Genomic DNA, 18,290 nt, shown 5'->3' on the forward strand with positions numbered 1-18,290 from the left:
CCTCTAACCCCTAACCCTCTAACCTCTAACCCCTAACCCTCTAACCCTCTAACCCCTAACCCTCTAACCCCTAACCTCTAACCCCTAACCTCTAACCCTCTAACCCCCTAACCCTCTAACCCCCTAACCCTCTAACCCCTAACCTCTAACCCTCTAACCCCTAACCCCCTAACCCCCTAACCCTCTAACCCCTAACCTCTAACCTCTAACCCTCTAACCCTCTAACCCCTAACCCTCTAACCCTCTAACCCCTAACCTCTAACCCCTAACCCTCTAACCCTCTAACCCCTAACCCTCTAACCCCTAACCCCTAACCTCTAACCCCTAACCTCTAACCCCTAACCCTCTAACCCTGTAACCCTCTAACCCCTAACCCCTAACCTCTAACCCCTAACCTCTAACCTCTAACCCCCTAACCTCTAACCCTCTAACCCCTAACCCCTAACCCTCTAACCCTCTAACCTCTAACCCCCTAACCCTCTAACCCCTAACCTCTAACCCCTAACCCTTTATTATGGATGTGTTACTGTATGTGTCTTGATAGAGACGACCGTCTTTTACATTTAATCTGTGAAGCTGGAAGCTGATTGATAGCTGAATTTTCTTAGGTAATAAAGATAACTCAAATAAAATCCAAATGTATTGGTCACATACACATATTTAGCAGCTGTTATTGCGGGTGTAGCGAAATGCTTGTGTTCCTAGCTCCAACAGCGCAGCAATATCTAACAATACACAACAATACACACAAATCTAAAAGTAAAAGAATGGAATTAAGAAATAAATAAATAAATATTAGGACGAGCAGTGTCATATATACTGAACAAATTTATAAACGCAACATGTAAATTTGGCCACTCTAAAATTTCAGGGAACTTTTATTTCAGCTCATGAAACATGGGACCATCACTTTACATGTTGCGTTTATATTTTTGTTCAGTATATTTAGAGATGCAAAAAAATCCAAGACCAGCTGTAATACTTTGTACTGTACAAAGGGAACTTTGTTAGCTTGCAGCCAGGTAACTTCCAGGTTAATAGGCGTATAAAGTTGTCACTGTGCGTTATTATATCATGTTATCATGCTGTAAGACCTTTGTACCCTTGATGTTGTTTTCACTGATTCTCTACAGCTTACCGGTCCGACACGACTCTCTAGCAATCCGTTTTTCTTCCGGTCTCCTTCCTGTCTCCTTCCTGTCTTCACATTCTTGGTCTTCCCATCTTCTTCTCTTGTTCTGTCTCTTTGTTTTTAACTACCTAATTTCTTCTTCTGTTTTCACAACTGACCATGAAAACCCTCAAAAGAAATGATAAAAGTCAGTCTATTAATAATATAAAGGTTCATTGCTACTCATCTGTAATTACTGTGTATAGGATGGGTTGTCATGAACCTTTATCTAACGTCAGTCCGTGTGACCGTGTTTGAAATGTGTATTGTTTGATAGCTCTGGTAATTTCACGGTCAATCTCTTGACTTTAAAAAAAAAAACATGAACAGTGTCCCCTCATCACCTTTTAGGGATTATTTTATTAACGTTGCCACTTCCTCTTTTAACACAACTAACTCAGCAAATAAAACAGGTCCTCTATTCCTTCTCAACAGTCCAAATACAAAACAGATACACACAGGTAGGAAAAACAGAATAATTTAAACCACAATATCATGCAGAGCGGAACGACAAGGCAAGCTAGACGTCAGTCAATGGCAGCGTTCCAGACTGACTAAATTACAGATGCCTGCCAGATCTCACAATGCCTGGATAGATATCGGTTATGCAACACCTGCAATGTAGTCGGCCTTGAACGCGCCCATTATTTCTCACTTCATAGTGTTAGCTAGTACCCTGAAAATTAAGTGTTCTCATATAAACCTGTATATATATATATATATACATTTAAAAAAAAAATTGTTAGGCCAATATCTGATAACTACTGAAGTATATTATGTACCTAGTACAAAATTAAATAAGCACGAATACAATAAAATAAATCGTAAATAATCCATAACATTACATAATAACTACAGAGACAGAGGATAAATAAACACATTTGGTGAAAATAATTATAACAATATGAAGAAAAAAATATTAGGAGAAAGGGAAAGTTTGATCCAGCATTAACAGAGGGAAAAACCTTCCGAATCCTCAGCTCTCACACAATCGCCACTATTACACACACACACACAACTAATTCACTCAACTCTGCTCCTCCACCGCACTTACTTAACTCAACCACCAGGGAGCGGTACAACCACATTGCATTTCTACACTACCATACTCGTGGGAGGGGGGGGGGGGGGGGGGGATAGTGGGTAGGTAAACCACTCACACAGGATGGCTAATCTTGAGTGATTGAAGCGTACAGTCCGGTCCTCCAAGTCTATATTTATTCCACCGGAGTGGCTGGCTAGTGGCAGAGCCTCATAACACTGATTATCAGGGACCTGGGGACATGCTGGCTAGTGGGGACATGCTGGCTAGTGGGGACCTGGGGACATGCTGGCTAGTGGGGACCTGGGGACATGCTGGCTAGTGGCAGAGCCTCATAACACTGATTATCAAAAGTAGAGCACTGCATAGGGAATAAGGTTCCATTTGGGATACACCCACTAGATATATCTTCACAACGTCCACACACCCCTCTGCCCGTGGCTGCCCATTGATAAAGGATGAGGAGAGAAGGAAGGGGTTTCTTCCTGTTGTAGAGTATCACAAAGCTTTATATATAAACACAAACAAAAATGACATTTTCTATCCAATGCACTCAGTGCATTTTGAACATATTTTAGCGGTAAAGTTCTCAAGGCTTGGTCGACCACACTGGGTAAAAAAGTAACACATCCGGAATAACCGCAGAAAAGCAAATTACCCGCAGAAAAAGCAAATTGCCGTAGAAATGCAAATTACACACACAAACAAAAACTACAAATAACGTTAGCTTCATATATCTCTACCAACGCTGCTGTAGGTTAGGGTTGACACCATTACACAGTATACTGATTCCCAGTAAACAAAATGCTGGCTTATTAACAAGACAGAGAAAGCAGCTTGTTTGATCGACCTGTTAGGACTGAGTCAGTTGGCCAACCAGCAGCCAACTCCTAGCTTCCATAGAAAGGAAAATACATCTTGAAAATGTCAGGGGGCAATTTGCATCAACAGTGTCACCCGGGGTGAATACATGGTGTGTTTCAAAAGGTTTTCAGCAGACGATAACAGATGGGCAACAAAAAAGCATCTCCCTGGGTTCTCTTCTCCTCGTCGTGAAAGTCGTAACGTCTTTTTTTTTTTTTTCTGTTCTTAAAAATAAAAACACTACAAATTCATACAAAAGAGATGAAAAAAGCTGTCCTGGAAACACAGCCTGAAGAAGAGCCAAACAACTGGAGGGATTATTAGCTAGAAATCCATGAGTGAGGAACAGAAAAGGTCCTGTCAGCTGAATAGTACAGATCAGATTGTTGTTTCCCTTCCTAACAGGGACACTGTTATTTGGACATCACCGCAGGGTAAGGCTTGGTTGTCAGATGGGTTGACATGGTTCTGTTCTGTTCAGAATCTCTAGACTCTACTTAGCAGAGTGGATCTGTGGAGAGAGAGAAGAGAACATCTATTAGCAAGACGTCTAACAAGTACCGTGAGGGGAAAAAAGTATTTGATCCCCTGCTGATTTTGTACGTTTGCCCACTGACAAAGACATGATCGGTCTATAATTTTAATGGTAGGTTTATTTGAACAGTGAGAGACAGAATAACAACAAAAAAATCCAGAAAAACGCATGTCAAAAATGTTATAAATTGATTTGCATTTTAATGAGGGAAATAAGTATTTGACCCCTCTGCAAAACATGACTTAGTACTTGGTGGAAAAACCCTTGTTGGCAATCACAGAGGTCAGACGTTTCTTGTAGTTGGCCACCAGGTTTGCACACATCTCAGGAGGGATTTTGTCCCACTCCTCTTTGCAGATCTTCTCCAAGTCATTAAGGTTTCGAGGCTGACGTTTGGCAACTCGAACCTTCAGCTCCCTCCACAGATTTTCTATGGGATTAAGGTCTGGAGACTGGCTAGGCCACTCCAGGACCTTAATGTGCTTCTTCTTGAGCCACTCCTTTGTTGCCTTGGCCGTGTGTTTTGGGTCATTGTCATGCTGGAATACCCATCCACGACCCATTTTCAATGCCCTGGCTGAGGGAAGGAGGTTCTCACCCAAGATTTGACGGTACATGGCCCCGTCCATCGTCCCTTTGATGCGGTGAAGTTGTCCTGTCCCCTTAGCAGAAAAACACCCCCAAAGCATAATGTTTCCACCTCCATGTTTGACGGTGGGGATGGTGTTCTTGGGGTCATAGGCAGCATTCCTCCTCCTCCAAACACGGCGAGTTGAGTTGATGCCAAAGAGCTCGATTTTGGTCTCATCTGACCACAACACTTTCACCCAGTTCTCCTCTGAATCATTCAGATGTTCATTGGCAAACTTCAGACGGGCATGTATATGTGCTTTCTTGAGCAGGGGGACCTTGCGGGATTGAAGGATTTCAGTCCTTCACGGCATAGTGTGTTACCAATTGTTTTCTTGGTGACTATGGTCCCAGCTGCCTTGCGATCATTGACAAGATCCTCCTGTGTAGTTCTGGGCTGATTCCTCACCGTTCTCATGATCATTGCAACTCCACGAGGTGAGATCTTGCATGGAGCCCCAGTTACTTTGTGTTTCTTCCATTTGCAAATAAATCGCACCAACTGTTGTCACCTTCTCACCAAGCTTCTTGGCGATGGTCTTGTAGCCCATTCCAGCCTTGTGTAGGTCTACAATCTTGTCCCTGACATCCTTGGAGAGCTCTTTGGTCTTGGCCATGGTGGAGAGTTTGGAATCTGATTGATTGATTGCTTCTGTGGACAGGTGTCTTTTATACAGGTAACAAGCTGAGATTAGGAGCACTCCCTTTAAGAGTGTGCTCCTAATCTCAGCTCATTACCTGTATAAAAGACACCTGGGAGCCAGAAATCTTTCTGATTGAGAGGGGGTAAAATACTTATTTCCCTCATTAAAATGCAAATCAATTTATAACATTTTTGACATGCGTTTTTCTGGATTTTGTTGTTGTTATTCTGTCTCTCACTGTTCAAATAAACCTACCATTAAAATTGTAGACTGATCATTTCTTTGTCAGTGGGCAAACGTACAAAATCAGCAGGGGATCAAATACTCCACTCCCCCCCCCTCACTATATCTCTATGTATTACTGCTACAATAGTAGAAATCAATACAACACATTGCAATCCTCTTTACTCTGTTCTGTGTTTCTATTTAGAGAAGGGTTAATAACACCACCCCTCTTCCCTGTCCTGGGACAGTGATAAAGCACATTGCTGGGCTAGAAGCTCTTAGCCATAGTCAAGGCTTATCGGCAGCGGGGCTAGAGGCAAGTGTCTGTGTGTCTGTGTGTCTGTGTGTCTGTGTGTCTGTGTGTCTGTGTGTCTGTGTGTCTGTGTGTCTGTGTGTCTGTGTGTCTGTGTGTCTGTGTGTCTGAGTGCGTACCCTGGGCTAGAGGCACGCTGTGCTGACACGGCCAGTCTGGAGTAATGTGACAGGTTCTGGGAGAGAAACAGCACCGGCTATCAGGAAACGTGACAGCACCCACAGACAGACAAGTGGATTCACCCAGCCCCATCTCAACCCCCCCCACTGGGGTCAGGACCAGCCTAACCAGCCTCTCTCTGCAGAGGACATGGGTGGCTGGATGGTACACATTCAGGCCTGGGCTCAGTCAGATATACTGTAGTATACACAATAGAACAGGTGTTATGATGAGTTTCTAAGGGTATCAAGTGATAAAGAATGTAATGATGTACTTAGACACTTTGATGGGGAGTTCATATAAGGGCGGCAGGTGGCTTAGTGGTTAAGAGCGTTGTGCCAGTAACCGAAAGGTCGCTGGTTCTAATCCCCAAGCCGACTAGGTGAAAAATCTGTCGATGTGCCCTTGAGCAAGGCACTTAACCCTAATTGCTCCTGTAAGTCGCTCTGGATAAGAGCATCTGCTAAATGACTAAAATATAAGATATTTAATATGGTACCATGGTTCGATATGACAACAGACATAGCCCTGCCTCTTACCGTTCCGAACAAAGAGCCACTCTCCCTTATATACCCTCTGTTTACAAGTTTCTTCACGAACATCTGCTAACCCTCAATGGGCACTCCCTTCTTTGATGTTATTACGCTTTACCCCCAAGTCAGTATATCCTGTCCATCAATCATTTCTAAGATCAACTTCAGTAATCTCCTTTGACATAAGGAATGCAGACTCTGTGGCACCAAGCCACTTATCTACCAACTCTCCCCTGGGTCACACAACACTATAAAAACCTCATATCAACAGTGGTTCCCAACCTTTTTGCCATGGAGCCCCCCCCCCCCCCCCCTACTTGTATCTAAGAAAAGCTGAGCAACCCCCCCCCCCCCGCAAGAAAAGCTGAGCGCCCCCCCCAAGAAAAGCTGAGCGCCCCCCCCCAAGAAAAGCTTAGCCCCCCCCCCCCAAAAAAAATATAATAATAAAGTGATCAATTCCAAATCTTTATTGGCAAAAATGTACATCAATTATAGTTTTTCTTTCCTTTTCTCTTCGGTTTGCCCTGGTTATCTTTGTGCATAATCAACTGTAGGCCTATACACACACACACACAGTTACCTAAATAATAATAATGATTCATTATCAGTGTAATAAGTGATTAACAGCACCTATACAGCTCTGTCCTAGATCTCCCTCAGACCAATACACTGAAACGGGTTTGTTACACACACACACACACACATCATGTGAACACTGGTTTTGACACAGCTATAAATTATGTGATATAAAAATAAAAATAAGCAACAATAACAAACAGTACGTTACAATCAATAACTTTATCCTTCCTTAAAAAACTAAAATGGCCACCTAGGGGCCTGCATACCTCTGACCAGGGATGGGATGTCAGGTGTGATGCTAGTGACAGCCAGACTAAAGCCCTGGTGGACATGGAGCCTGTTACGGGCTTTTGTTTTTATTGAAGGCCGTCTCAGACAGGTACGTAGTGCTGAATGGTAGAATAACCCTTGTAGCTGCGTGTTTGGCCAGTCTGGGCGCAACAGCGCGTGTCCTTTGACAATCCAAAACGTTTTGTATCCGTTCTCGTGGAAATATGTCTTTGACATAGAAATCGGCTTGAAGGTCAGCATGCTCATCTTCACAGCCGAGGTATTCCACATCCTCGAGACTGCAAATATAAATGGTCCATCACCCACGATTCCTTTGATAAGTATTCGTCAACAATCGGCAAAACGGGATTTAATTTCCCCCTGAAGCATGTTCATGTGCCTGGTAAACTCAGTGTGTAAAGACGCAGGCACAGTGCCACCAGACTGTTTCATCAGCAGTGGAAATTGTTGTAGCTCCCCTTTTGACATTTTTCCAACTCTGTACTCCAGTTTCCGCACAAAAGCGTTGAGAGAGTGTTTGCACTGCATGACGTTTGATTCAGGACCCTGCATCTGCTAGTTTGTCTCATTGTAGAGAGTGAATGTATCCGCTAGGTATGACGTTTTGATCCAAAACGCATCAGTCAGCTGTTCCCACAATGGTCGATTGTGATCTTGCAAGAATTTCTTTATTCTTTCCTGCAGTTCCATAAAGCGCAAAAGCACTTGTCCACGTGACAACCAGCATACCTCTGTGTGTAACAGCAGTGTTTGATGCGCTTGTTCCGGGATTCTTCAGATAGCATTGAGGAGTACACCACATCAGTCACTGGCTTCATCAATAAGTGCATCGATGATGTCGTCCCCACAGTGACCGTACGTACATACCCCAACGAGAAGCCATGGATTACAGGAAACATTCGCACTGAGCTAAAGGGTAGAGCTGCCGCTTTCAAGGAGCGGGACTCTAACCCGGACGCTTATAAGAAATCCCGCTATGCCCTCCGACGAACCATCAAACAGGCAAAGCGTCAATACAGGACAAAGATTGAATCGTACTACACCGGCTCTGACGCTCGTCGGATGTGGCAGGGCTTGAAAACTATTACAGACTACAAAGGGAAGCACAGCCGTGAGCTGCCCAGTGACAAGACTTCCAGACGAGCTAAACCACTTCTATGCTCGCTTCGAGGCAAGCAACTCTGAAGCATGCATGAGAGCACCAGTTGTTCCGGATGACTATGTGATCACGCTCTCCGTAGCCAATGTGAGTACGACTTTTAAGCAGGTCAACATTCACAAGGCCGCAGGGCCAGACGGATTACCAGGACGTGTACTCCGAGCATGTGCTGACCAACTGGCAAGTGTCTTCACTGACATTTTCAACATGTCCCTGACTGAGTCTGTAATACCAACATGTTTCAAGCAGACCACCATAGTCCCCGTGCCCAAGGACACTAAGATAACCTGCCTAAATGACTACCGACCCGTAGCACTGACGTCTGTAACCATGAAGTGCTTTGAAAGGCTTGTCAAGGCTCACATCAACACCATTATCCCAGAAACCCTAGACCCACTCCAATTTGCATACCGCCCCAACAGATCCACAGATGATGCAATCTCTATTGCACTCCACACTGCCCTTTCCCACCTGGACAAGAGGAACACCTACGTGAGAATGCTATTCATTGACAACAGCTCAGCATTCAACACCATAGTGCCCTCAAAGTTCATCACTAAGCTAAGGATCCTGGGACTAAACACCTCCCTCTGCAACTGGATCCTGGACTTCCTGACGGGCCACCCCCAGGTGGTAAGGGTAGGTAACAACACATCTGCCACACTGATCCTCAACACGGGGGCCCCTTAGGGGTGCGTGCTCAGTCCCCTCCTGTACTCCCTGTTCACCCATGACTGCATGGCCAGGCACGACTCCAACACCATCATTAAGTTTGCCGACGACAACAGTGGTAGGCCTGATCACCGACAACGATGAGACAGCCTATAGGGAGGAGGTCAGAGACCTGGCCGTGTGGTGCCAGGATAACAACCTCTCCCTCAACGTGACCAAGACAAAGAAGATGATTGTGGACTACAGGAAAAAAAAAAAGAGGACTGAGTACGCCCCCATTCTCATCGACGGGGCTGTAGTGGAACAGGTTGAGAGCTTCAAGTTCCTTGGTGTCCACCAACGAACTATCACCAACGAACTATCATGGTCCAAACACACCAAGACAGTCGTGAAGAGGGCACGACAAAGCGTATTCCCCCTCAGGAGACTGAAAAGATCTGGCATGGGTCCTCAGATACTCAAAAAATTATACAACTGCACCATCGAGAGCATCCTGACTGGTTGCATCACCGCCTGGTATGGCAACTGCTTGGCCTCTGACCGCAAGGCACTACAGAGGGTAGTGCGTACAGCCCAGTACATCACTGGGGCCAAGCTTCCTGCCATCCAGGACCTCTATACCAGGCGGTGTCAGAGGAAGGCCCTCAAAATTGTCAAAGACTCCAGCCACCCTAGTCATAGACTGTTCTCTCTGCTACCGCACGGCAAGCGGTACCGGAGTGCCAAGTCTAGGTCCAAAGGACTTCTCAACAGCTTCTACCCCCAAGCCATAAGACTCCTGAACAGCTAATCATGGCTACCCGGACTATTTGCACTGCCCCCCCACCCCATCTTTTTACGCTGCTGCTACTCTGTTAATTATTTATGCATATTCACTTTAACTCTACCCACATGTACATATTACCTCAACTAGCCGGTGCCCCCGCACATTGACCCTGCACAGGTACCCCCCCATATATATATATATATATATATATATATATATATATATAGCCTCCCTACAGTTATTTTATTTTACTTCTGCTATTTTTTTCTCAACACTTTTTTGTTGTTGTTTTATTTTACTTTTTTATTAAAAATAAATGCACTGTTGGTTAAGGGCTGTAAGTAAGCATTTCACTGTAATGTCTGCACCTGTTGTATTTGGCGCATGTGGCCAATAAAATGTGATTTGATTCATCCTCACACAGCTGGACAAACAGTCTCTTGTTAGTAGGGCGAGCCTTAATAAAAGTTTACAACTTTAACAACAGTTGCCAGGGTGTTTCTAAGGTCTTCCGAAAGTTTTTTACTGGCCAATGCTTGGCTTGTAGCACGCAGTGGATAATTGCGCTTTTCCTTAAAATCGGCTGTTAAATCCCTTGTTTTTACCCATCAACGCTGCAGCGCCATCAGTGCAGCATGCAACAATATTCTCCTAGGGCAGATTGTTGGACGAGAGCTATAAAATATCTTGGCCTGTTGTTGTTGTGGCTAGATTGGTAGACATAAGAATGTCTGGTTTCAAGTAATCACCGTCAATATCAACGAAGCACGGATTCATCTGACACTGTTGTTGTTTCATCCAACTGAATGGCAAAGGGAACATTCCTAAGCTTCTCGTGCAGCTGGTTTTGACAATCTCCAGCCATTTTATCAATTCTGTCTTTGACAGTGTTGTCAGAGAGTGGGACGGTTCTCACTTTATCCACCACCTGCCTCTACAGTCGTGGTCAAACGTTTTGAAATTGACACAAATACTAATTTTCACAAAAGTCTGCTGCCTCAGTTTTGATGATGGCAATTTGCATATACTCCAGAATGTCATGAAGAGTGATCAGATGAATTGCAATTAATTGCAAAGTCCCTCTTTGCCTTGAAAATGAACTTAATCCCCAAATAAACATTTCTACTGCATTTCAGCCCTGCCACAAAAGGACCAGCTGCCATCATGTCAGTGATTCTCTCGTTAACACAGGTGAGAGTGTTGACGAGGACGAGGCTGGAGATCACTCTGTCATGCTGATTGAGTCAGAATAACAGACTGGAAGCTTTAAAAGGAGGGTGGTGCTTGAAATCATTGTTCTTCCTCTGTTAACCATGGTTACCCGCAAAGAAACACGTGCCGTCATCATTGCTTTGCACAAAAAGGGCTTCACAGGCAAGGATATTGCTGCTAGTAAGATTGCACCTAAATCAACCATTTATCGGATCATCAAGAACTTCAAGGAGAGAGGTTCAATTGTTGTGAAGAAGGCGTCAGGGCGCCCAAGAAAGTCCAGCAAGCGCCAGGACTGTCTCCTAAAGTTGATTCAGCTGCGGGATCGGGGCACCACCAGTGCAGAGCTTGCTCAGGAATGGCAGCAGGCAGGTGTGAGTGCATCTACTTTTGGAGGATGGCCTGGTGTCAAAGAAGGGCAGCAAAGAAGCCACTCTCCAGCAAAGAAGCTTCTCTGCAGGAAAAACATCAGGGACAGACTGATATTCTGCAAAAGGTACAGGGATTGGACTGCTGAGGACTGGGGTAAAGTCATTTTCTCTGATGAATCCCCTTTCCGATTGTTTGGGGCAACTGGAAAACACTTTGTCCGGAGAAGACAAGGTGAGCGCTACCATCAGTCCTGTGTCATGCCAACATGGGGGGGGGGGGGGGGGGGGGTTGTTTTCACGTCATGGATGTTCGCAAACATGATTTTGTGAAAGTGGTGTAAAAAGAAAACTGTGGAAGTAATGAGTAGGAATGAACAATCCATCTACTGATCAATCCATCTACTGATCAATCCATCTACTGATCAATCCATCTACTGAACAATCCATCTACTGAACAATCCATCTACTGATCAATCCATCTACTGAACAATCCATCTACTGAACAATCCATCTACTGAACAACCATTGGTTAGCTGAGAGAGACAAACCATGCCAATGTCAGCTGGCTAACTGAATGACTGGCTGGCTGACTGAATGACTGGCTGGCTGAATGACTGGCTGAATGACTGGCTGGCTGACTAACTGACTGACTGGCTGGCTGACTGAATGACTGGCTGGCTGAATGACTGGCTGAATGACTGGCTAATTGGCTGGCTGGCTGGCTAACTGACTGACTGACTGACTGACTGGCTGACTGACTAGGTCTTAGTCAGCTCCCTGGGCTCTGAGGATAATATACAACCACACTGAACAAAGACAATGATTCTTCATCCATCATGTCTGAGGTACACACACATATTACACGCCCAGCGCCGTGTATGACGGCTTTGTGTGTATAGGGGGAGAACACAGTGTGTGTCTGTGTTTGTTTATGGGAACACGGTGCGTGTGAGTTATTGACTAGTGCGTGTGAGTTATTGACTAGTGGAAGGGTCAGCATGTACCTCCCTTTGGTTGACGAGGGGAGGAGCGTGGGTGGGTGGGTGACAACTATGATGAATGAAGCTGGACCCCCCCCCCCCAGGGAACACACACACACGCCACGGGGAAGGGGACGCACCTCAGAGACTTCCATCTGTCCTTCTCCATGTGGTTCTCAGGGCCTTCGCTCTCATAAGAGGCCAGATACAGAGCTGAGAGGAGAAGAAACCACCAGCATCAACTCATTACAGTCACAGCACCAGGACATTAAAACAGCTTTTCCTGTAGTTGAACAGGTTTTCTAAGCTGGGAATTTAGTGTAGCCTTCCAGAATTGACTTAGTTGGAAATGACACCATGACATCAGTACATTGAACCTTGAACTATATTTGGGTGGGGGGGGGGGGGGGGGGGTACGTACCGTCCTCGCTGAAGACCGGTGCAGTAAGCAGGTACTGTAGAATTTTGCGGTCCTTCTCAAACGGACACTCCACCTTCTTCCAAACCATGAACTCGCTGACCTGCTTCGCCATCTCCCAGAATTTCTGAAAAACAATGTTAAAAACAAATGTTAAAAATAACATTGAAAATACTGTGAAAACGACGTAACGTTAGTGTTCGCGGGAACACAATTTCTGCAAACGTGAAAAAACTATATGAACGTCAATAAAGAAGTTATGTAACACTAACACAACCTGATAATAATATTCACTGATTGGCAGCTAGACGGTATATATACACACTACCGGTCAAAAGTTTGGATACACCTACTCATTCAAGGGTTTTTTCTTTATTTTGACTATTTTCTACATTGTAGAATAATAGTGAAGACATCAAAACTATGAAATAACACATATGGAATCATGTAGTAACCAAAAGTGTTAAAACAAATCAAAATATAGTTTATAGTTTAGATTCTTCAAAGTAGCCACCTTTTGCCTTGATGACAGCTTTGCACACTCTTGGCATTCTCTCAACCAGCTTCATGAGGTAGTCACCCGGAATGCATTTCAATTAACAGGTGTGCCTTGTTAAAAGTTAATTTGTGGAATTTCTTTCCTTCTTAATGCGTTTGAGCCAATCAGTTGTGTTGTGACAAGGTAGGGGGGGTATACAGAAGACAGCCCTATTTGGTGAAAGACCAAGTCCAAATTATGTCAAGAACAGCTCAAATAAGCAAAGAGAAATGACAGTCCATCATTACTTTAGGACATGAAGGTCAGTCAATACGGAACATTTCAATAACTTTGAACGTTTCTTCAAGTGCAGTCGCAAAAACAATCAAGCGCTATGATGAAACTGTCTCTCATGAGGACCGCCACAGGAATGGAAGACCCAGAGTTACCTCTGCTGCAGAGGATAAGTTCATCAGAGTTACCAGCCTCAGAAATTGCAGCCCAAATAAATGCTTCACAGAGTTCAAGTAACAGACACAACTCAACATCAACTGTTCAGAGGAGACTGCATAAATCAGGCCTTCATGGTCGAATTGCTGCAAAGAAACCACTACTAAAGGACACCAATAATAAGAAGAGACTTGCTTGGGCCAAGAAACACGAGCAATGGACATTAGACCGGTGGAAATGTGTCCTTTGGTCTGGAGTCCAAATTTGAGATTTTTGGTTCCAACCGCCGTGTCTTTGTGAGACGCAGAGTAGGTGAACGGATGATCTCCGCATGTGTATTTCCCACCATAAAGCATGGAGGAGGAGGTGTTATGGTGTGGGGGTGCTTTGCTGGTGACACGGTCTGTGATTTATTTAGAATTCAAGGCACACTTAACAAGCATGGCTACCACAGCATTTTGCAGCGATACGCCATTCCATCTGGTTTGGGCTTAGTGGGACTATCATTTGTTTTTCAACAGGACAATGACCCAACACACCTCCAGGCTGTGTAAGGGCTATTTGACCAAGAAGGAGAGTGATGGAGTGCTGCATCAGATGACCTGGCCTCCACAATCCCCCAACCTCAACCCAATTGAGATGGTTTGGGATGAGTCGGACCACAGAGTGAAGGAAAAGCAGCCAACAAGTGCCCAGCATATGTGGGAACTCCTTCAAGACTGTTGGAAAAGCATTCCAGGTGAAGCTGGTTGAGAGAATGCCAAGAGTGTGCAAAGCTGTCATCAAGGAAAAGGGTGGCTATATGAAGAATCTCAAATATAAAATATATTTTGATTTGTTTAACACTTTTTTGGTTACTATATGATTCCATTTGTGTTATTTCATAGTTTTGATGTCTTCACTATTATTCTACAATATAGAAAATAGTAAAAAATCAAGAAAAACCCTTGAATGAGTAGGTGTTCTAAAACTTTTGACCGGTAGTGTATGTTGGTGACCATATATGTTGTAGACATGTATGGGGGTCTCCAATAATAAAAAGTAGTTTAAAGATTAATTCAAATTTTTTCTGATGTAGTGTAGCTGGGGTTTACCAATGGCAAGTCTCACTTCCTCACTCTCTGTCAGTTATAGGGGGAAGCTCGCTAAAAATGGCCTTTTCCTTGTCTGTGTAGTGTACTGTCTCCCTTAGCACTGGGACATTTCTAAAACTGGTGGAGCTGGGTTACATAACCTTGTTTTTATTTAACCCTTATTTTAATTTAAAATTGACTGACGACAACGTTGTAATTTACAGCAACGACCTGGGAAATAGTTACATGGGAGAGGAAGGGGGGGGGGATGAATGAGCCAACTGGAAGCTGGGGATTATTAGGTAGTATGAGGGCCAGATTGGGAATTTATCCAGGACACCAGGGGTTAACACCCCTACTCTTACGATAAGTGCCATGGGATCTTTAGTGAGAGTCAGGACACCCGTTTAACGTCCCATCTGAAAGATGGCACCCTACACAGGGCAATGTCCCCAATCACTGCCCTGGGGGATTAAGGGGAAAGAGTGCCTCCTACAGGCCCTCCAACACCACTTCCAGCAGCATCTGGTCTCCCATCCAGGGACCGACCAGGACCAACCTTGGGTAGCTTCAGAGGCATGCCAGCAGTGGGATGCAGGGTGGTGTGCAGCTGGTTACAGGGGTGCCCTACCAAATGGAGCTTGTTGGGCCAAAATTTAACCAAAGTAGTGAGTTGTGAGTCAAAACCCCTCAAAAATATTGTTCAAAACAACAAAGTAATTCTGTTAGCATTAGGCGGGGCAAACCAAATGTTGTCATGGGCCAAGTTTGGCCTGCACGCCCCATACTGGGCACCCTGGGGAAATTCCACAAACAACAAACCGTTTGCCCAAACTCACCTCAAAGTTAACGTGTCCATTCTGCATCCTGTTGGAACATCCCTCATTCAGGAAGTAGATGTCTTTAATCAGTAGGCTGAAGAACGGGATAACAATCTGGAGAGAGAGGAGACAGAGAAAGAAGAGGTGAGGATTTCATTCAGCTGCCTGGCTACAGCAGGTAAGAGAAAGAAGAGGTGAGGATTTCATTCAGCTGCCTGGCTACAGTAGGCAACAGTCTGCTGATGACGTTTCTACACCCGTCAAACTAATTCCCACTTCACCCAGAAAGAGAAGTCAGAAAATGCTGAGGTAGTTTTTCAGAACACAAATCGCTTAAACAATTCAGAGCCATGTCGCCACAAAAATTTAGGGAGGGAGCGGGGAGGGAGCCGTGACGGAGGGAGGGGGGAGGGAGGGAAGGAGCCGTGACGGAGGGAGGGGGGAGGGAGGGAAGGATGGAGTGTGGAGGGAGTGTGGAGCGAGGACCGGGGAGGGAGGGAAGGAGGGAGGGAAGAGAGAGGGAGGGAGGGAAGGATGGAGGGAAGAGAGAGGGAGGGAGGGAATGAGGGAGTGTGGAGGGAGTGTGGAGCGGGGACCGGGGAGGGAGGGAAGGAGGGAGGGAAGAGAGAGGGAGGGAGGGAATGAGGGAGTGTGGAGGGAGTGTGGAGCGGGGACCGGGGAGGGAGGGAAGGAGGGAGGGAAGAGAGAGGGAGGGAGGGAAGGAGGGAGGGAAGAGAGAGGGAGGGAGGGAATGGGATGTCCTGTATGGAAGTAATGAGAGACGGTGACAACAGACAGGTGCCCTAAACACACTGGTCTGGCAGTATAAGAAGACAAGGACAGGATAGTTCTAGAAACGTTGCCTGACTGAAGACAAGGACAGGATAGTTCTAGAAACGTTGCCTGACTGAAGACAAGGACAGGATAGTTGTAGACACGTTGCCTGACTGAAGACAAGAAAATAAACTGAGCTTCAATTGCAACTGAATCAATTGAGTCCTGGTTTGTTTTTATTTGTTAGGTGATTGGCTGTTGGCTTCAAGCACCCTTTACTGTTTTAACAGAAGAGTTGAGCCCATACCCTCACTTTAGAAGACACACACAGCTTGACAGCAACACAGAGGAAGTGGTGTACTCAGTGGGAGACAGAGGGCGTGTTCGGTAACATAGAACTATAATTACAAGAACAGACATTCCCCATTCAAGTCACTGTTCCATGATGGGGTGGTCAATCTATTTCTATGGGAAAGATGCCCCACTGTCCTGTCTATGGTCTACTTTCTAATGTCCTGTCAACGGTCATTTCGTAAATCAACTGGGTCAGAGAATAGGATATCCGAAAATATAAAGGCAGCGTTTACACAGGCAGACCAATTCTGATCTTTTGACCTCTTATTAGCTCAATCTGATCGGATTCGCCGAAAGACCATTTTAGTGGCAAAAGATCAGAATTGAGCTGCCTGTGTAAACGCTCTTAACGTGCCATCCTGTTTTGAGTTACTGTATATCCCTGTCATTATTTAATAGGGTAGGTCAAAGGCAATAACAGATGGAACGTGATTATGTCTATACCGTATGTGCCGTCTGTCTAGGCGCCCGTTATCACAAAGCATCTCTAGTGCTGATCCAGGATCAGTTTAGCCTTTTAGATCATTATGAAACAGGCAGGGGGACCTGATTTTAGATCATTATGAAACAGGCAGGGGGACCTGATTTTAGATCATTATGAAACAGGCAGGGGGACCTGATTTTAGATCATTATGAAACAGACAGGGGGGACCTGATTTTAGATCATTATGAAACAGGCAGGGGGACCTGATTTTAGATCATTATGAAACAGGCAGGGGGACCTGATTTTAGATCATTATGAAACAGGCAGGGGGGACCTGATTTTAGATCATTATGAAACAGGCAGGGGGACCTGATTTTAGATCATTATGAAACAGGCAGGGGGACCTGATTTTAGATCATTATGAAACAGGCAGGGGGACCTGATTTTAGATCATTATGAAACAGGCAGGGGGACCTGATTTTAGATCATTATGAAACAGGCAGGGGGACCTGATTTTAGATCATTATGAAACAGGCAGGGGGACCTGATTTTAGATCATTATGAAACAGGCAGGGGGACCTGATTTTAGATCATTATGAAACAGGCAGGGGGGACCTGATTTTAGATCATTATGAAACAGACAGGGGGACCTGATTTTAGATCATTATGAAACAGAGAGGGGGACCTGATTTTAGATCATTATGAAACAGGCAGGGGGACCTGATTTTAGATCATTATGAAACAGACAGGGGGGACCTGATTTTAGATCATTATGAAACAGGCAGGGGGACCTGATTTTAGATCATTATGAAACAGAGAGGGGGACCTGATTTTAGATCATTATGAAACAGAGAGGGGGACCTGATTTTAGATCATTATGAAACAGAGAGGGGGACCTGATTTTAGATCATTATGAAACAGAGAGGGGGACCTGATTTTAGATCATTATGAAACAGGCAGGGGGACCTGATTTTAGATCATTATGAAACAGACAGGGGGGACCTGATTTTAGATCATTATGAAACAGAGAGGGGGACCTGATTTTAGATCATTATGAAACAGGCAGGGGGACCTGATTTTAGATCATAATGAAACAGACAGGGGGGGACCTGATTTTAGATCATTATGAAACAGACAGGGGGGGACCTGATTTTAGATCATAATGAAACAGACAGGGGGGACCTGATTTTAGATCATTATGAAACAGACAGGGGGGACCTGATTTTAGATCATAATGAAACAGACAGGGGGGGACCTGATTTTAGATCATAATGAAACAGACAGGGGGGACCTGATTTTAGATCATTATGAAACAGACAGGGGGGACCTGATTTTAGATCATTATGAAACAG

The 18,290-nt window shown here is 44.8% G+C and overlaps 1 protein-coding gene across 1 annotated transcript in view; it reads right to left on the reverse strand.

Moving 5' to 3' along the window:
- Positions 1 to 2,705: 2,705 nt before the first annotated feature.
- Positions 2,706 to 18,290, reverse strand: part of LOC311121486 (ras-GEF domain-containing family member 1B-A-like) — a 39,986-nt gene continuing 24,401 nt past the window's right edge. The window contains exons 10-13 of the mRNA XM_084195970.1: positions 15,405 to 15,500; positions 12,568 to 12,691; positions 12,287 to 12,359; positions 2,706 to 3,588 (exon numbers count right to left, since the gene is read on the reverse strand). Coding sequence (XP_084052096.1) covers positions 3,564 to 3,588; positions 12,287 to 12,359; positions 12,568 to 12,691; positions 15,405 to 15,500 — 318 coding nt within the window. The 3' untranslated portion in view covers positions 2,706 to 3,563. The remainder of the gene's footprint in view (positions 3,589 to 12,286; positions 12,360 to 12,567; positions 12,692 to 15,404; positions 15,501 to 18,290) is intronic.

This window comes from Coregonus lavaretus, assembly GCF_964263955.1.
Source record: "Coregonus lavaretus genome assembly, contig: HAP1_SCAFFOLD_3652, whole genome shotgun sequence".
Taxonomy (NCBI): domain Eukaryota; kingdom Metazoa; phylum Chordata; class Actinopteri; order Salmoniformes; family Salmonidae; genus Coregonus; species Coregonus lavaretus.